This window comes from Diabrotica virgifera, chromosome 5, assembly GCF_917563875.1.
Source record: "Diabrotica virgifera virgifera chromosome 5, PGI_DIABVI_V3a".
In the NCBI taxonomy this organism is placed as follows: Eukaryota; Metazoa; Arthropoda; class Insecta; order Coleoptera; family Chrysomelidae; genus Diabrotica; species Diabrotica virgifera.
Genome location: NC_065447.1, coordinates 206,212,322 through 206,233,785, shown reverse-complemented (window position 1 = coordinate 206,233,785; position 21,464 = coordinate 206,212,322). Strand labels below are relative to the sequence as shown.

Below are 21,464 nucleotides of genomic sequence, written 5' to 3'. Positions count from 1 at the left end.
GAAAGCTGGACATTGTTAAAAAAGAATATGTGTGTACTTTTTACGCACGTAAGAAATTATACTGCTATTACATATATGATTTCAACGAAATAAATATACTTTAAACAGTTTATTTGTATTTTATTTAAATATTAAACTAATTTTAATACTTCCCACTTTCAAAAAATGTTTATTAAATTTTTTTAAAACAATACCAAACATTAAAAAAGCAGTAGGAATCGTCCGGATTTGAACCCGGGACCTCTCGATCTGTAGTCGAATGCTCTACCAATGACCCATAATCGCTCTATTTACATGATTTCTCGGTGACAAATAGATCAAGTGAAGTATAAATATAAAAATCTTTTAATAATACCTACTTATTATCTTACTCTCGAGGAAGACAAATCCAAAGACACAAAAATTATAATAAATACATTTACAGAGAGAATTATTACAATAGTAGGTTCCCCACGTCCGCCACCTGGGGACAAGCTCTCTGGAGCTTAAATACTCTCCCGATGGATTATTCTTACTTTTGATTTTTTTTATTATTAAAACGTTTTTATATACTTGGCTTGATCTTTGTCAGTATGTCACTATGTGCGGCAAATTTTGTAATCTGATTTACATACTTCTAGGCTACCTAGGCACCTGAAATTTTCAGAATAGCTCAGAACTAGTTAACAATGCAATATTTAACTACTATTATATGGGTATATCGAGTTTTTTAATACTAAACTATTTTAAAAATATGACTACTCCAATGACATTTAGTTCCCATTTTAATTAAAAGTTAACATATTAAAAATTCATATTTTTTTATTTATATGAGTTTAAAATCGATTACAAAATTCTTTCATGACATAGGGATTGAAACAACAATATACAATTATAAAATTACAGTTAATAATAATATAAATATTTAAATTGTAAAAATTATTGTAAAAATGGATAAAAACATTTAAAAAGTAATGATAATTCAGTTAGAAAACGAAGTCTCGCCAGAAGAGTCCCATAGGAAATGTTTTACCATACTTTCCTGAATTGTATGAGATATTTTCATAGGCCCGATACACAACATCAAAAAGTAACTAAATTAGTAAGAAGAGGAGCCCAAATTTGGAGACCAATGAACGAAAAAGACTTTATTTATTTGATTCCTTTTTGTAAATTTTAAAATTAATTAGTATTTAATACAATCAAAATTTAACTCTCACGCACAAGTTGTAATACCTACAACTTCAGTGAGAAACTGAGTTTATTTTGTTATGTATAATTTATTTACTACGAATAAACTCTATTATTATTATTATTATTATATTATTATAAAATTATAGTTAATTATTATATTGTGTCCTATTATAACAAAACCGTGGTATTATAAAATATACTTTTTTATAAAAATGTAATTTTTGGAATGGATTATTTGAAATCTTAGGGCAGGTATTTCAATGGCTACTTAAGCTTTTGCTTAGCTAAGCCTGTGTCAAAAGTTAAGGAGAAGCTTAAGCCGGGTGCCGTATTTCCATCATTTCCTTAACTAAACTGATGCTCAACTGTAAAATTAATTGGTTTGGTACCTCTGAATACGTCAAAATGCCAAAACTAACTGTTCTGAAGTAAAAACGACTACTGTTGACGTTTAATTTTATCTTGTCATCGGTATCAATGTCATTTACTTCACTTAATTTTGTGTACATGGTGCATGTGTTATTAGTTTATTTTATTGTCGATATTTTCTCTGTTCTCTGGTTATATTGTTATTGTTATTTTGCATAAGCAATATTGTAATTTTGTTTATTGGGTATATTCCTTAAAATGTCAAATTCGAATGTAAGTTTATTTTTGTAAAATAAATATACCTACCAAGCATTGTAGAAATAAATAATTTTCATTTGCCTACACCTTCCAAAAGTAGCAAAAATTTTAATACCTAATTGTTATTACGATTAATAAATAAATAGATTATTTAATAATCTATTAATAACGTTATTACTCAAAAGTTCGTTTTCAAAATAACTCTCTAATTAATAATCTATAGAAATAACCTCAAAAAACAGAAAACAAATTTTAAGCAAAGGCTTAAACCAACTCCTGCGCGAGCTTAAAATTATTTGGTTTAAGCCTAGGCCTAAGCCTCAAATTGAAGTGGAAATACAGGCATCTAAGCTTAAGCAAAGGCTTAAAGTAAGCTTTGGCTTAAGTGAGGTTGGAAATACCGGCCCTAAATGACGCAATGACATTTAGATTAAACCTATACGTCAAAAATATATATCTCAATGGTCTAGTTCATAAGATACCGGGCTTTAAGAGGATCGGAACGTATTTTCGGCTGCAATGCTATTCAAATGGGGATTCATTTTTTTCAAATCCTGAGAAAACTAATAAGTATTTTGGAAAAATTTAAACGCAGAATGAAAGATTACGTTATTAGCGAGGGCCGAAAGTCCCTGAGAACTTCTACAATGTTTATTTTAATAAGTTACAGGGGTGAAAAAACTAAGAGAAAATTTAGTGTGATTTTTAAATTCAAATATCTCATTCAAAATAAACTTTTTATTTATTCTAAGGGACTTTCGGCCCTCGGTAATAATTTAGTCTTTCATTCTGCGTTTAAATTTTTCAAAAATATTTATTGGTTTTTTCAGGATTTGAAAAAAATGAACACAATGCTGTGGTAATATTTTCCAAATCTGTCTTTGTCTTACAACGCACTCAACCGAATATAATAATATTGTCAGTCAGACACTGACAATCAGTGACAATTTTAAATATTTGACATTGCATCGGGAATATTTTGAGAAATTGATTAAATATTATTGATATATAGTGTATTTGATAAATAATTGATTTAAGACGTGAACTTAATAAAAAGTTATTTATTGTGTATTATTTGTGAAAGATCCAAGCAGAGAATACATCAGGATAATATATTCTGTGATCCAAGTATTTTGTTGTTAGAGATGTTCAAAATTGTAAGCGTTCCAAAATAACAACATATTATTAAAAAATCACTTTAACACTTTTCCTCTTTTCTCGATTGATTATTAGTTTTTGTTGTACAAATAAATTATTACAATCACTGAAAACATAGTTAGTGAAAAAATTATTACATTTATTAACTGAATTAATAATTTGCAATTATAAAAATAACAGTTATCCAAGAACATTCAAAAGCCATCTCTTTAAATTAATTATGACATTTTCAAGTAGAATGACATTCTAGTAATGTTTACATATCCACACCAGTGTGAATTTTACTACACGTAATTTGCCGTGTAAAGACAGAAAAAGTAGGGATACACGTAAAATATTTGCGAATTATGTACCCATAGCCTTAACCCAGGAGGCCCGGGTTCGATTCCAGGTATCGGAAATCCTTTTTTTATTTTTAAAATTGACATTTTGATTTGGAAAATGATGGAAAACGTGGTATTATAAAAAGTTCTTCTTTATAAAATTGTAATTATTTATTATTTTTATAATGTAAATAATTTTTCATATCGATTTTATATCGATTTATTATTGTACTATTTTAGGAGACTGAAAATTTAGCAACAACTTCCGTAGAGAAATCAGAAACACCAATCGTGAAACCAGGCTATAAAAAATTAAGTTTAAATTTACATAAACGTACTCCGAAAATGAAAAGTAATAAATCAGAAGAGGTAAATGATTTCAGATATTTTTTAATTTAAATATTATATGTATTTAAATAATGACAATTAAGATTTAATTTCGTTTCAGAGACCCCCACCATCTGTTTACATATGTTTCAATTTCTTGATCTCATTGGAACAGCCCGTGGCTCTTCTCAGAGCACACCCAGGGCTGTTCTGATTAGATGGTGGTGATCTCTGAATCAAAATTAAATCTTAACGTTGTCGGTTTGTCCCAAGCGGTGCATTAGAACTGGATTTAAGAATTAGCACTGAAATATACGCGCACACAACAATCGCCTACAGTTGTATACACGCACCTATAACTGTGCCGACATGAGCGGCATCCATGCGCACCGTAAGACTAACACTGCATTCTAATTCTGGCTTTTACTATATAGACCAGGAAGGATCTGTTTTTAGGTGGATGTGAGAGGTGGCATTCGGATTTTTGCGGATAAAGTTAGGTGATAACTTCGTTAATAATAATTGACTTATGCTCCTTCTCAAATATGCCCGAAACCTTAATAAAAAAAATAAAAAATTTCAAAAAATTTCTTTTTTTTCTACTTTCTTTGCTTATAACTTTAAAACGATTCATTTTGGAACAAAGTTGTATAGGAATAAAACAAAGATAATTAAATTTTCTATCAGCTACGATTGGTTAAAAATGTCTTAATTTATCACCCTTGCTGCAAAATAGCAATAAATATAAAATAAGGGGCCAAAACAAGCCTATCCTTATTCAATGTTTTTCCATCACTTAGGTTACACTTGGAACCTTCCTAATTCGCTTAAAAAATTTTTGTAATGTGCTAAAACCGTCCACCAAATTTCATTAAAATTGACTTACTAGCTTTTGCATAATAATTTTGCAATCTAAACTTTTTTTAAAAAATTTTAATTTGCACTTTACAGAATTGAAATCGGATTATTTAAGCAGCCTCAGCAATGTTTTAAAGTTATAAACAATTTTTTGGCTTATAAACAAATTAGTGCTGTGGCCAGGAGGGGTGCTACGGGCTCCTTTATTTAGATGGACTTACCCTAGTTTTTTTTTTATGTATTTTGACCCGTAGAACACGGAATTTTTTGGGTAACAGTTGATCCGGATGTCGATAAGATTGTTATAAACAAAGAACTTGAGGAATTACATAACGTCGATTTTTCGCAAAATTAAATTTTTTTTGTATTTGTTGGGTAATTCTAAGCAAAAAATGTTCTTACAAGTTTTTTCGTAGGATGCAGAGTTTTCGAAATAAACGCGATTAAACTTTCAAAAAATCGAAAAATTGCAATTTTTGAACGCGAATAACTTGATTAAAAAATAAAATAGCAGTTCTGCTGACAGCAGTTGAAAGTTTAAGTCAAATTATACCGGTTTTAATTATTTGCATTGCTAAAAATTAATTTTTTTATTATTAAACAAAGCTATTTGTTTATAAGCCAAAAAATTGTTTATAATTTTAAAACATTGCTGAGGCCCCTTAAATAATCCGATTTTAATTCTGTAAAGTGTATTAGATAGGTAGAGCACTTCTTTATATGTAAAAAAATTTGCCAACTTCTAAATGGTCTACTTTTTGTTCAGAAAGATTTTTAAAAATTTGAACTTTCTTAAAAACATTTAGATTGCAAATTTATTATGCAAAATCTATTAGGTCGATTTTAATGAAATTTGGTAGACCATTTAAGTAAGTTATAAGAATTTTCTAAGCGAATTACTAAGGTTCTAAGTGCCACCAAAGTGGTTAAGAAACATTGAATAACAACAGGCGTATTTTGCCCCCTTATTTTGAATTTATTGCTATATTGCAGAAAAGGTAATACTTTAAGACATTTTGGACCAGTCGTATATCATACAAAATTCAATTATCTTTATTTTATTTCTTTACGACTTTCTTCCAAAACGAACCGTTTTAAAGTTATAAGCAAAGAAAGCAGAAAAAAATCGATGTTTTTCGAAATTTTTAAATATTTTAATTTTTTTATTTAGTGTAGGAAATAAAGGTTGAACCTTGCAAAATGGACACAAGTCCGGTTTTATTTTTTTTCTGGTATATCAAGGGGTGCTTATTATAAGACTAACTTTTTCTGAAAAAATTTCGCCCCGGAACCTCCCTTTTCACCCCTTTAAAGGGGGTAATTTGTTGTTTTTGCGGAACGTGGCCCTTCCTGTAACTTTTACAAAAAATTTCTTTTATAGAAATATGAAGAGGACTATATTTTCTACGATTTATTTCCGACACCATCTCTCTATCATCCACCGTTTAGCGGGGGTGGCGCCCTAAAGTTGACAAGTTTTTAAAAAAGATGTTTTTAAAAAAAATATATTTTTCCCTAACTGTAACGGAAATTAAGAAGAAATCATGCGGCAATTATTCACAAATAATTGACTGATTTTTTGGTATCGGTTTCACTTAAGGGTAATTGCCCTTTTTTTAATAACAGGGTGTTACATTTTAAAAAACCTCTTTTTATACCATCTGAACCGTTTATGCTAGAGTAAAAAAGCTTTCAGCGGTTACCCACGTACTGGTCCTATTTACAAATTTGTATAATGCACCCCCATTTTTTTCCCGGAACCACCCCAAAAAAAAAGATGAATTAATAAATAAATTGATTTTCTTGGAATCCTTCACACACAATGCCCTTTATTAATATGCTTCATATATCATTTTGTGCACGTTATTATTACCCATGCATGGACACTAAAAGCAATTTCGTAGTGCAACCCCTGTAGCAAAAAAAAAAAATAAAATGGGGGGTTGAAAATTTTTTTTTGTTTTTTGCTTTTTGATCCATATGGGCATATGCTTCATCAATAGTGCTTTTCAAAAATATATATGGTTATTGCAACATCTCTGCGAAAACCACCCCTATCCTTGAAAATATACTGCAGAAACTACCCCTATCCCTTGGCGAGCATGTTTTTACGATTTTCTCATTACCTATGTATTATTTTTAAACAAAACTTATACAAGGTTAAAGACCACTATTTACTCTAAAAATTATGTCGTATTCATTTTTTCGTATAAGCAACCGTTACGGCACAGTGGCGCCGTAAACCTCATATATGCTTTGGCGGGCTCCCGTTTTTGTTTTTTTTTTTTCGTCATCTATTCGTTTTATTAATAAAGTACTTATGCAAAATAAAACAACACAGTGTAACCTACAAATTATGACTTATGCACATTTTACATTCTTTGCTCCCCAAAGCCACAGTGGTGGCCCAAAATAAATTTTTGCAAATTTTCGCCACCTACATGCATTTTATTGCATTAATGCTACCTTAACAGCACAATATTTACCCTTACGTGGTCGCTACGCAGTGGTGGATCCAGGGAGGGGTGATGGGGGTGATCACCTCCCCCCCCTCTCAAACCAAGTGATATTATATTCAAAGATTATAAAAATATTCATTTATTTTTATAGAAATTTAACCAATTGGCACCCCCCTCTTAACGATGCTGGATCCGCCACTGTCGCTAAAGCATAAAAAGTCATTCTTATAAAAATAATATTAATATAATATAAGTATTTCTGTAAAAATAAATGAATATTTTTATAATCTTCAAATATAATATCACTTGGTTTGAGAGGGGTGGGGGTGATCGCCCCCATCACCACTTCCTGGATCCGCCACTGCTTAGCGACCACTTAGGGGTGAATATTGTGCTATTAAGATAGCATTACCGCAATAAAATGCGTGTAGGTGGCGAAAATATGAAAAAATTTATTTTGGGCCACCACTGTAGCTTTGGGGAGCAGAGAATGTAAAATGTGCATAGGTCATGATTTGTAGATTACACTGTGTTGTTTTATTTTACATAAGTACTTTATCAATAAAACAAACAGATGACGAAAAAATAAACAAAAACTGGAGCCGGTCAAAGCATATATGAGGTTTACGGCGCCACTGTTCCGTAACGGTTGCTTAAACGAAAAAAATGAATAGGACCTAATTTTTAGAGTAAATAGTGGTCTTTAACCTTGTATAAGTTTTGTTTAAAAAAAATGAATAGGTAATGAGAAAATCGTAAAAACATGCTGGATAAGGTATAGGGGTAGTTTCTGCAGTATATTTTCAAGGATAGGGGTGGTTTGCGCAGGGATGTTGCAATAACCATATATATTTTTGAAAAGCACTATTGATGAAGCATATGCCCATATGGATCACAAAGCAAAAAACAAAAAAAAAATTTCAACCCCCCATTTTACTTATTGTTTTTGGCTACAGGGGTTGCACTAGGAAATCGCTTTTAGTGTCCATGCATGGGTAATAATAACTTGCACAAAATGATATATGAAGCATATTAATGAAGGGCATTGTGTGTGAAGGATTCCAAGAAAATCACTTTATTTATTAATTCTTCTTTTTTTTTGGGTGGTTCCGGGGAAAAATGGAGATGCATTATACAAATTTGCAAATAACACTAGTACATGGGTAATCGCTGAAAGTCTTTTTACTCTAGCATAAACGGTTCAGATGGTATAAAAAGGGGTTTTTTAAAATGTAACACCCTGTAATTAAAAAAAGGGCAATTATTCTTAAGTGAAACCTGTACCAAAAAATCAATCATCTATTTGTGAATAATTTCCACAGCATTTCTTTTTAATTTCCGTTACAGTTAGGGAAAAATATATATTTTTTAAAAACATCTTTTTTAAAAACTTGTCAACTTTGGGGCGCCACCCTTGCTAAACGGTGGATGATAGAGAGATGCTGTCGGAAATAAATCGTAGAAAATGTAGTCCTCTTCATATTTCTCTAAAAAAAATTTTTTGTAAAAGGTACAGGAAGGGCTACGTTCTGCAAAAACCATAAATTACCCCCTTTAAAGGGGTGAAAAGGGGGGTTCCGGGGCGAAATTTTTTCAGAAAAAGTTAGTCTTATAATAAGCACCCCTTGATATGCCAGAAAAAAAATAAAACCGGACTTGTGTCCATTTTGCAAGGTTCAACCTCTGTTTCCTACACTAATTAATGTTCCGGGCATATTTGAGAAGGAGCATAAGTCAATTATTATTACTGAAGGTGTCACCTAACTTTATCTGCAAAAATCCGAATGCCACCTCTCACATTTAAAAATAGACGTTTTTTTACAGATTAGTCCTGGTCTAATAGGAATCAAATTTGTTTGATCTTTACCTAGATAAATTGACGTGTTGTGGAATGCATATTTTAGATTCCCCATGTCTATGAATTTATCGCCGTTTTCCTTGCAAATTATAAAAGAACAGGATATAGGTGAAAGTGAGAATTTGTTTCCGACCTAAGAAATCTTTTAGATTTTTATTTCGTTTATTTGAAATGGAAGTCTTAGGTTTCGCCTATTTATTATATGTATGGTTCGTATGTTTCAGGTGCCTGATACTCCGGACATAAGTGAAACGTCACAAACTTCCGTAAGTAGAATATTCAATGTTTTTGATACGCGTCTCATATATTATTTTATTACATAAATAAAAATGGGTATAATAAATGAGCTCATCAGAATCAAAACCTGCTAAATCCTCAATTTTTCGTTTTCACTTTTATTACACAGTTTCAAAGTTCAATTATCTATTAAACTACAGGCAGAATGTTTCGGCTAAAAACCGTCCTAAATCCTCTTCAAAATACCACTGATATGTTAACATACAGAGTGAGTTTTATGTATGGAAACACTCAATTATCTCGAAAACGGCTTGCACGATTTTATAGATTTTGGTAGATAGGGGTTTTCTAATGCGTTAGATATTATAGTGCTAATTACATTGTTGTCAGATCTTCTGGTTTTCTGCAAATCTAATGAACTTTCTTATTTCAAATGGAACACCCTATATATTTTTTGCTTTTTGAAGTCCTTAAGAAATGCTGATTATTTTTCATGGTATATTCCCTATACCTACTCTATACCTACTACTACTACTATCGGTTTACAGTGTTCTCCGACGCCTTCCGACTCCTAACCGCCATTCTTCTCTGTTTAACCATAGACCTGGAGGGATTTCTCTTTCCTCTAGTTCTTTTTCAATTCCCTCCCTCCAGCTTCTTCTCGGTCTTCCTCTTTTTCTTCTCCCTTGTGGTGTCCATGCCAAAATCTATTTAGGGATCCTGTCATCTGGCATTCTCTGTACATGGCCGTACCATACCAGTTGTTTTGTTTTTATGTCATCAATTATTGTATGTGTTACTCCCATCATTTCTCGTATTCTCTCGTTCGGTATCTGATCTCTTCTTGATTTGCCTGCTGCTCTTCTCCAGAAGTCCATTTCTGTTACTAGTAATATTTTCTGCGCTCTTTGTTTCAGTGGCCAAACTTCACTGCCATATGTGATTATACTTTTAAGTATGCTATTGTATATAAGCTGTTTGTTCGCTTTAGTTATTGTCTGGTCCCACAGAATGCCGTTCATCATGGAGATGGCTTTTCTACCCTGTATGTTTCTATCTTTTATAGCAGCATCGAGTGTTCCATCTTGAGTTATCTTCATGCCCAGGTATTTGTATTCATCGCAGTGTTTAATTTCTACCCCATCGTCTGATGTAATGGACTGCTTTGTTCCTCCAATACACATGGCTTCAGTTTTCTTAATGTTGACTTTGAGGCCCCATTTGTTATATTCTTCTATTAGCTTCCGCGTCATGTAACTTAGTCGTCATGATCTTGAGCAATCAGAATTTGGTCATCAGCGAAACATAAAGTGTATAGTGTTGTGTCGTCATTGAGAGAGATTCCCATGCCATTACATTTTCTTTTCCACAGCTTGAGTGCTTGTTCCAGATAAATTTTAAAAAGGGTAGGCGAAATACAACAACCCTGCTTCAATCCTTTCGTGACCTTAAATCCCTCAGACATCCTTGATCCAGTTTTAATTTTTGTAGTCGTTCCATTATACAGACTTTGGACTGTTTTGATAAGACCATGTTTAATGTTGGTTATTGACGGCTGTTTTTTTTTCTCAATAACTTGCGTAATAGAGTACAGGTGGTCTACTGTGGACCGCCCAGCTCTAAAGCCAGCTTGCTCCTCTGCTTCGTAATCTCTATAGTCATTTTCTATTTTGTTCTTAATAAGTTTCCCATGCATCCTACTTATTGTGCTGTTTACCGCAATTCCTCTGTAATTTTGATATTGATCCTTGCTCCCCTTTTTGTGGATTGTTGACATGATAGATAATTTCCATTCTTTTGGTAATTCCGCACCATTTAAGCAATCTTGGAAGAGTTTTCTTAGCTGTTCTTGAAGTTTGTCTGTGCCGGCTTTCACTAATTCTGCAGGGATGTCACCAGGACCAGGGGATTTTCCATTTTTCAGGGATTTGGTTATTTCTTCCATCTCTGATTTACTTATTTGTAATGGTGATGAATTTATATGTATACCTATCGTGTTGTCTTCTATGTTAACAAATTCTGTCTTTGTTCTGTTAGTAATTTTTTGAAATATTCTTCCCATTTTTCCGTTGTTATTGGTGATATAACGTCTTTTTTCTTATTAGTTCTCATATTTTTAATTAATCTCCAACTCTCTGTGCTTCTTCTACCTCCTATGTCCCTATACCTAAATACCATAATTTCGGAGTTATTGCTACATTTATTTTTAATTTTTTTTTATTTAAACAAATTATAAAAATCAATTTTCTCGGCCCAGGTGGATATTATTTTAAGTTCTTTGGATCATTGCGAACAAAAAAGGTATTTTGTAATTTTTCTCTAAAGTTAATCGTCTTCGAGTAATCAACAATTTAAAACTGAAAAAAAATTCGAATATTGACGATTTTTAAGGTTCTAAAACACAAGTAAAAAATATAATTTTTGAAATTATAAAGTACCTACATTTAAGCCCAACTCTTCTTCTGATAGTTGCCATAAGATTTTTTGTCTCTTTTTATTCTAAAACATTGATTTTTAATTTTTAATGAAGTGCATATGAGAGGACGGGCGATCGAGCTGCATTAACATTTAAAATTACAATGTTTTAAAATGAAACAATCTTAAATTACTTATCGGTATCTGATAAAATAAGGCTTGAGGTTGAATTTGGGTACTTCGCAGTTTCAAAAATAAAATTGTTTATTTGTGTTCTTGAACCTTGAAAATCGTCATTATTCGATTTTTGTTTAGTTTTAAATTGTTTATAACTCGGAAACGATTAATTTTAGAGAAAAATTATAACAGATCTTTTTGTTCCCCATGATCCAAACAACCTAAAATAAAGTTTACCCGGGTCAAAAAATAGATTTTTATAATTTGTTTAAATTTTCTTTAAATAAATGTAGCAATGACTCCGAAATTATGGTATTTAGGTATAGGGAATATAACATGAAAAATTATCAGTATTTCTTAGGGACTTCAAAACACAAAAAATATACAGGGTGTTCCATTTGAAATAAGAAAGTTCATTATATTTCCAGAAAAACGGAAAATATGACAACAATGTAATTAGCACTATAATATCGGCCGCATTAGAAAATCCATACCTACCAAAATCTATAAAAATCGTGTAAGCCGTTTTTGAGATAATTGAGTGTTTCCATACATAAAACTCACTCTGTATAATCAAACCCTGTTATGTCCATAGTTTTAAAAACAATAAAATACTTCTGTTTCTTGTATAGTTTGTATGTTCTCTTACCAAAATGGTTCAATACCTACTTTTAGTGCAGTAATTGCGCCTAAAAGCAGTTTAAAATGAGCAATATTAAGTGGGCTAGAATCAAAATCTGCTTAGTCCAAACTAGAAGTGCAAATTTCTGATGATGTAAGGGGCATGCAGAAAATGACTCTATAGCAAATTATTGTGCCATTTTATGACATTTATTGATACCACTTTGATTAAATTAAAAAATGCCGTATACTTTTTGGGAAATTTACATTTTTAATGTTTTTTAGTCTCCTGAAAAATCTCAAAAAATTGATCTAGCAGGTTTTGATTCTATAGGCTTCAAATATTCTTTTTCTCGTGTCATCTTGTAACTAAGGTTGGCAAACAGGTGAGTGACTTTTGTCGAAAAACATCGATTTTTTACTCACAAGCTGAAACTGTAAAATTTTCAGTGGCAATCTATTTATTTATAACAGTTTTTAAACAAGTTATAAAACATTACCTTCTGCAATTTAGTATTTTTGGTGGCAGTAAACCACAATTTTAATCAAATTTCATCCCCAATTTTTAATGAGTTTATGTTACAATTAACAAAAATATAATCTACGGTGCATCCCAAACCATTTTTTCAGTGCGTCATTAATTTTGACGTCATATAAGATTTTAAGAATGTCGCGAATCGCTGCATGACATTTTAGTTAAATCTGATAGTTGTCAGAACATTTATGTTTATGTTTATGTAAATATTTGCCAGAATATTAATATATAAAACATTTTAAGAAAAAAAAAATATAAAATACAATTTTACTATGTGCATTCATAAAGTGTGGAAACGGTCTATCATTTCATGATTTAATTATTTTCAGAGTTAAAACTCCGACAGGTCGATTTTTATTTTTAAATTATGATTTTTTGACGTATACATTGCTTTTCGCTTAAATTAAATGTCAAACAGCCACACACCTACCTCTTGGTAGTTTGAACATTTAATTTAAGCGAAAAGCAATGTTTATTTGTCAAATAAACATTTTTTTCTCTTTTCTGACAGCAGTAAAATGTATTTTGAGTTAAATAAATTACATATATTCTTTTTTTGCGGCAATTAATTTAATTCAAAAATTATTTTTTTGGCCACCCGGTATAAATAATGATGTTAATGTTTAGATTACTGAATAGAGAATTAAGTCACCTTTCAAATGAGCTACCACACGACCCCTATTCCCATTAAAAAAAACATCGATGACGTCATCACGCCCAAATCGATGACGTCACTATTATGGGATATACGTCAAAAAATAATTTAAAAATAAAAATCGACCTGTCAAAGCTTTAACTCTGAAAATAATTCAGTCATGAGATAATAGACCGTTTCCACACTTTATGAATTCACTGTAGAATGTCCGAATATACCAATGACATAAAATATTTATATTTACGTCGTTAAAAAATTTCTAACCTAGAATTATAATAATTATCATTTTATACGTTAACATTGTGGAAGTAGTCACAATAGATTACTTTTGTTTCAAATTATCTTTATTCGCATCATGGATTGGTTACCTATGTAGAGTATTGTAATTGTCAGCCAATTATACATGTATAAGTATAAGTCGCTTTACTATGGAAATACCCTTCAACGAATACATAATTTTCGAAGTTGTATGTATAATAATCACGGACGTACGTTTTTTTCTGTCACTTCGAGCATAATGTGTTAGAGCGAATTCGACAAATCATGACGCACTGAAAAAAAGGGTTTGGGATCATCTGTATGTAGTTTATAATATTTTCTTTTGATTTGGTTTTAGGATGTGCAAACCCCTCAGACCGAAACAAGTATAAGTAACAGTACCTTCGACAATACCTTCAACGAAACCGTTGTGGATACTCAGGTATTTATTTATAAAAAAATTTATACTACCAGTATTTTAATATTAATTAACCCTCAAAAATTTCTCTGTTTAACTTCTTTTTAATACATAGACCTTGGGCACATACTTAAAAAAAATTTATTACCTCCCTCATGCGATTTTTTTTTATTCAGTTATTCATGTTGAGTCGGACAACTTTTCTATTTCGGAAAATTTTCGGGAGGAGGTGTTTTGTAAATATAGAGGTTTCTAAACTTTGGTCCGTCTGAGTAGGTACCCTTAAAAATTTGTCGAACAATATTACCATTGAATTATAAGTCTTTTTATCCAACTATCCTGCAAAAAATCATCATTTATGACTCCATAGTGCGCCCCCCCCCCTATGAGCGCACTTATAATAGAGAGTCATGAAATTTATATCCTCACAGGTGATTTTTGCAGGGAGCATTTTTTCGGGGAGCAAAAATCATACTCGCTTTTGCCGATGAGGTAGATGCAGTGGCACAATCAACATTAAGGCCCGTTTTCACGCTACGTTTTCTTGTACGTTTTGTGGGTCATACAAAACGTACGTTTTGTCAATAAGCGGATTTAATTTTTTTGATTCGACAAGACGTACGTTTTGCTGTTTTCACGCTACGTCTTATTGTACGTTTTGTATGATAGAACAAATCCTATACATTTTTCGATTCGACAAAACGTACGTTTTGCTGTTTACACGCCACATTTTATTGTATAGGATTTGTCCTATCACACAAAACGTACAATAAGACGTAGCGTGAAAAAGGATATTTTCTCGAACTTTGAAGAAGCTGCATTAAACATCGGCCTGAAAATCAATGAAGACAAAACAAAATACATGGTCGTCTCAAAACAAGAACGACGGCAAATAAGGCAAAACATTACTATAAACCATTATAACTTCGAAGTGGTTAAAGAATTTAAATATCTAGGAGCAACAATCACAAATGACAACAAAATAAAGCGAGAAGTTGAAACGCGAATAATGGCAGGAAACAGATCTTTCTTTGCAATGCAACATCTAATGAAGTCAAAACTTCTTTCACGAGGTACAAATATCCAGATGTATAAGACCATAATACTACCAGCAGTCGCGTATGGAAGCGAAACATGGACGCTAACAAAAATAGAAGTAAATAAATTGCTGGTGTGGGAACGTAAAATCGTTCGAATGATATATGGCCCTTGCAGAGACAGCGTGACAAACGAATGGAGGCGCAGATACAATAACGAGTTAGAGTCTCTATTCGAAAGGAAAATCTAGTCGAGTATATAAATGCCAATAGACTCAGATGGGCAGGGCCTGTGATATGCAGTAACGACAATCGCCTTATAAACAATGTGTTCTGGGAAAGGCCAGATGGAAGAAGGTCTATAGAAAAAGGTGGAAAGATGCAGTCAAAGAAGATCTGGAGACAATGGGAATTAGTGGCACAGGACCGACAAACATGGAAGGCAATAGCAAACACGGCAAAGACTCACTAAGAGTTGTAACGCCATTGATGATGATGATGATGATTGCAGGATTGTTTGATAAACAATATTGATAAAAATATTTTTGTAATTTATGCACACTTTATATTTCTTGTAGAAAGTAGCACAGATGGAAGCAAATGCAAATCCTTTCTTGAAACGTTTACAAGCTCAGAAAGATAAAACTAACAACCCCCTTAGCTTGACTGACAAATTTGCCGGTATTGAGTATGAAGTACAAACCAAAGAGAATAGGAATAAAAATACAGAGGTAACTATTTAATCCACGTATTATTTTGCAATTAACACTACTAGCATCTTTTTTAGAGTAAAGAAAAAAGAAAACTTGATAGCTCTGGCACTGAGAAACAGAAAGGAAAACAAATTAAATTGGATATGTTTAAGTTTAAAAAGAATTCTTAGGGTTCTTAGAATATTTATTTTATTTTATACGTGTAAGAATGTTTTTTATTTGTAAGATTAAACAGAACTCTAAAATTATGTATAATAGATAAATAATACTTTCCGCAAAAATTAAAAATTAAAATGTTTTATATAAAAAGGAATTTTATTATTAATGTCCTCCTCAAATACTTGGGAGTTCAACAGGTCATAATACAAAGTTTTTTGTATATAAAATAAAAACAACGATATATCACGACTAATTACTCCAAACGTTAGACAACTATATTATGGTCATAGACAAAAATGTTATGTACTGTTTAACAAGACACTTACGGACGTACTGTCAAAAATAAAGTGCCCGATCTCCTGGACGTTGGCGTTACTAAAGTAAATCCTTTAAATACCGTCTTCTTCTTTTTTTTTATATAAACATTACTCTGTCTGTTTTTCAATGTGCCTCCAGTAAGTTGTCATTCCATCTTTTTCGTGGTCTTCCCACTGATCGTTTTCCTATTGGGGAACCGTCTCTCGCCGTCCTTACTACTCTATTTGTTGTCATTCGGCTTATGTGGTCGTTCCATTCGACTCTTCTGCTTTTCACCGTTATTAATGTTGTCCACCTTGCATCTCCTTCGTATATCTGCACTTCTAGCTCTATCCCACAGCGTCTTACCATCGATTTTTCGCAATGTTTTCATCTCTGCTGTTTCTAGCATTCTTTTTGTCCTTTCTGTATCAGGTCGTGTTTCTGCCGCGTATGTCATTATTGGTCTGATGACTTTTGTAAATTCTGACTTTCACTTCTTTTCCGATGTTTTTATTTCTCCATATTGTTTCATTCAGGCAACCTGCGGCTCTGTTTGCTTTATTCACCTGATCTTCCACTTCTGTTTCGAGCTTTTCGTAGCTGCATAGTGTGATGCCTAGATATTTAAACTCCATGACTTGTTCTATTATTTGACCCTCCAGCTCTAATTTACACCTTATTAGATCTGCTGTTATAACCATGCATTTAGTCTTTTTTGGGGAAATTAACATGTTAAATTTTCTAGCGGTTATATTAAATTCGTGCAGCATACGTTGTAACCCATCTTCACTTTGAGAGATTAGTATTGCGTCGTCTGCATAGCAGATTATTTTAAGTTGTTCTTCTCCCATTTGGTATCCTTTTTTTGTTCTTACTTTTTTTATTATTTCGTCCATGATCAGGTTGAACAACAGTAGGAATAATTAAAACGATCGAAAATATCTACCAGAACAACACAATCAAAGTAAAAGTAGATGAAGAACTAACTGACCCAATTGAAGCTGGCAATTGAATAAGACAGGGAGATTCCCTGAGTCCTTTAAATACCTGAATGGTAAAATCTTCCTTTTGTTTTGCTCTCAGGTCATTGCACGATACATCTGACATTTTGTTTCGAAATACTACAAAGTGGTAGACCGTTTAATTTCATCTTACTTAACTTTCCGTCGGGCGGATTGATACAACGGAAATGTTTTGCTCTAGTACTTTCGACTCGTAAATAGTCGGGGATTTCCGTGACCAATAACTTCCTATCTTACGTTCTTCTACGTATCTCCGAAAAAACTTTAAATAAGTTGGGCATAGGCTATGGTGACAATCTAAAGTGGTAGCTATATTAAAACCAGAGAAGGATATAGAAAGCTACCGCCCTATCTCTCTCCTGTGTTCAGCATTCAAGCTCTACGAAAGATTGATATTGAGTAGAATCTATCCATAGAAGAAAAAAACCTTATAGAGGAACAGTCTCCAGGCTTTAGAGCAGGAGGGTCATGTACTAGCCAAATGCTTAATCTTACCCAGCACATCGAGGATGGATATCAAAAGGGATTAAAGACCGGAGTTGTATTCATTGATCTTACGGCCGCATGATACTGTTAATCATGGAATACTGTGAACAAATGTACAAAATAACAAAAAGGTCTAACAAAAAATCCACCTGACGGAATGGCTATGGTCACTTTGTTGGCTGCTGCTCTGCACTGGCGAAGCGTCCATGTAACCATTGTTACCATTGGTAACAGTTAAAATTTGCAAATAAATATTTTATGACTACTATGAAATAATTCCATTTATATTTTTTAAAAATAGAAATATTTGTTAATATTATCTACCTAATTCATTAAATAGCCAACTAGACGCACGAAAATATCAGCGAGTTTATGTAAAATCGGTTGCACGTTATTATAATACGCCGCGCCGTTCCCGTGTGCTGTTATCACTTCTGTGAGTGACAACGATGGTAGGATCTTTGTATCGGTCAGGACTGGATCGTCTCTGAAAATTTTGCAGGCACGATGGCTCTGAAGCCGCTGTGGATTAGTATTCGTGTTACCAAATTTTAATTTGGTTACGCTAGGTAAGGGCCGGTACTTTATGTCCCGGTTGGCTAATCGGGACATAAAGTAATAGTCTATCGTGACAGAAAATACCGACCGTAAGAATATCAGACTTAATAAATGCAATTTTAATTATTATTATAATTATGGGTAATAATTATAATTGCATTTATGAAGTCTGTTATTCTTAGGGCCGGTATTTTCTCGATTAAACTCCGGTTAGTTAACCGTACCGGCCCTTTGGATTCGATTATTGCATAATATGCATTATTAATTATTAGTTTATAACTTGTACTGTACTTGCTTACTATACAGATAACATATCTATACCTTTTTATCCTAATTAATCATATCAATCGATTTTAATTACTTGTCGAAATATATTAATTAACATCAATATTATTATATGACATAATAATATTGATTATATAGTACATTGTAGTGTATAATCAATAAAATAAAAATTATTTAATATTTTAGGCTAAAAATGACAAATGAATGTACTGATTAGTATACTAATTATACAATTTGGATTTTTTAATAAAGTATAAAGGTGATATAATACATATTTTACCTAAAAACAACAAATATCTATGTTTTTAGTTTGTAGATACTTTATATAATTTCTTAAATCACGCGTTCAATTTTTTAATTTTATTTCTGTATTTCATATATTTCTATAATAGACCTGGATCGCGCGTACCAAAAAAAGTTGATTAATAGCAAGCTGAAAATTCACGGTGTCTAGTCGGACAAACTTTGATGTATGGGAACACTGGAATAGGGGAAGTTTTAATTGTGGAGCAGGTTGAAAATTTGGAACGTCAGACTACGAAAACTTTCCATGTGTTTTGTCGGACAGAACATCCAATTAATTTGTTACCATTTAATTAAACTCTCATGCAAATCTCAGATATATCTGGTTTTGGTAACACTTTAGAAAAAGTCACGCGTCGCCACTGCTGCTCTGAATAGTTGTAATGAATTATAGTTAAATCATTCTCTAAGGTTCCCCAGCCAGGAGATGCGTCTTCTTCCTATGCTTCTTCTTCCTTGGATCCTTCCTTGCATAATAATTCTCAGCAACTCATATTTTTCTCCTCTGGTAATGTGACCCAAATATTCCAGTTTTCTAGTTTTTATACTCTTCATAATTTCTAACTCCTTATTTAAACGTCGTAGCACTTCAACATTGGTAATCCTTTGAACCCACTGAATTTTCAATATTCTTCTGTAACACCACATTTCGAAGGCTTCTATTCTTCTTATGTGTTGTCTCTTCAATGTCCAAGCTTCCATTCCGTATAGAAATATAGAAAATATGTAGCATCTTACAGCCCTCAATCTGAGAGGCAATTGAAGGTCTTTGTTTGTAAGCAGTGTCTTCATTTTTATAAATGCTTGCCTTGTAGTTTCAATTCGGACTTTAATTTCTTTGCTTTGGTCATTTTTGTCATCGACCCAAGTTCCCAGATATTTGTATTTGGTCTTTACTTTTTCTATTTGGGTTTGCTCTATCATTAACCATTCATTTCTATGTTCTGTTTTTGAGACAATCATAAATTTAGTTTTTTTCTTGTTTATTTTTAGTCCGTATCGAATGCAATAATCGTTAATTCTATTTAGCAATTCTTGTAGCGATTCCAGGGTGTCTGCCATTATAACGGTGTCATCGGACGGAATGGCAGAAAATAGGAAAAACTACTTTTTTGCAGTTAAAAAGTTCTATCTTTGTAAAATGATTTTAACGGTTTAACAAAATTTAGAAAAAAAAAAGATATTTTGCATATTGAATTAAAAAACAACAAAATATTTATTTATAGTTTATTTCTTCATAAAAACAGAAGAGTAATATTTTCTAATGTACTTTTTAATTTATTGTGCTTTTCTTGGATCATGGAATATTCCTTTGGCAAACATGCTTTCCCATTCTTTTCCGTTGGGGTAAACGTAGCCTTCAAGTGCTTCTTTCTTTAGTTCTGTGTTATAACCGGGAGCCTAAAACAAAAAAAGCAAAAATGTATAACATGATACAATTAACAAATACAAAATCACAGTTATATGAAATTGTATACTGAGAAATCTATTATTTACTTTGACAGCGGATTTGTATCATAGTGCCACGTTTATACAGGGTGTCCCGGAAAATAGTGCGTTCCTTAAAGGTATAGGTAGAGAGCACCATGTAAAACAAAAAACTCTTATAATATTTTTTCTAAATGATACCGTTTGACCAAAAAATTAAAATACATTTTGGTATGCAAATTTAATTCTGGCAACTCTGTGAGGTACGAAAATTTAAACGTATAAATAGACAGTTCCATGTTTAGTAAACAGATAGTTTGGAAGAATCCTGTTTAGTGTCAATGCCTAAAATGTTTTCGAATCGTGAATTCATTACCTATTATGTTATTATGTTGATTATTTATAGCAGATCACTAGTGGACCAAGAGCTAGCAACGTCGGAAAAAAATCATTTTAAAACGGCTGATTCTTTCATATATTGTTCCCTATGCTTCCTCGAACACCGTACCGGCCATCTGGCTATTGATACAGGTTGCGTTCATTACTGCCCAGCACACTTGTACAGGTAAACATATCGAATTTAAAATTACTGTAAGACGAAAAATTTTTTTGTTATTACTTTTTAAACATTATTAGAAATATGAACTGTAATTGCCAGACATTTCTGTGGTTTAAAAAGTAATGACAAAAATATTTTTCGTCCTAAAATAATTTAAATTAAAAATACAGGGTGATTGATGAGTGTGATAAAGCTCAGTAGATCCGCTATAATAGTAATAGATAGCCATAAAATTAATAATAAAAATTGTGGCCAACTTCAAGCTTCACATTACGAAATTAGTTAGATTGTTACAAGGTGTTCGATAATATAGTGGCAGACCAAACTTATGTTTTTTAAATGTAACACCTTATATTTTATTTTATATTCGAAATCTTCTTAACTTCCCCATCACAAAAATATAAAGGTTTGTTATGTTATATAGTGCTTTTACAAAGTTATAACCAATTTTTTATGAAAATTGTAACAAGTTCAGCTCCCTGTATAAATAAAAAAAGCAGAACAGCGATGGTTTA

At 32.1% G+C, this 21,464-nt stretch overlaps 2 protein-coding genes across 2 annotated transcripts in view; one reads left to right on the top strand and one right to left on the bottom strand.

Moving 5' to 3' along the window:
- LOC126884564 (WD repeat and HMG-box DNA-binding protein 1) overlaps positions 1–16,143 on the top strand; it is a 108,039-nt gene extending 91,896 nt beyond the window's left edge. Inside the window, exons 11-15 of the mRNA XM_050650531.1 lie at positions 3,522–3,650; positions 9,008–9,049; positions 14,040–14,123; positions 15,715–15,867; positions 15,924–16,143. Coding sequence (XP_050506488.1) covers positions 3,522–3,650; positions 9,008–9,049; positions 14,040–14,123; positions 15,715–15,867; positions 15,924–16,019 — 504 coding nt within the window. The 3' untranslated portion in view covers positions 16,020–16,143. The remainder of the gene's footprint in view (positions 1–3,521; positions 3,651–9,007; positions 9,050–14,039; positions 14,124–15,714; positions 15,868–15,923) is intronic.
- A 4,032-nt stretch (positions 16,144–20,175) lies between these two features.
- The window catches only part of LOC114336651 (mitochondrial enolase superfamily member 1-like), a 64,677-nt gene continuing 63,388 nt past the window's right edge, over positions 20,176–21,464 (bottom strand). Inside the window, exon 7 of the mRNA XM_050650530.1 lies at positions 20,176–20,363. Within this exon, the coding sequence (XP_050506487.1) occupies positions 20,241–20,363 (123 nt within the window). The 3' untranslated portion in view covers positions 20,176–20,240. The remainder of the gene's footprint in view (positions 20,364–21,464) is intronic.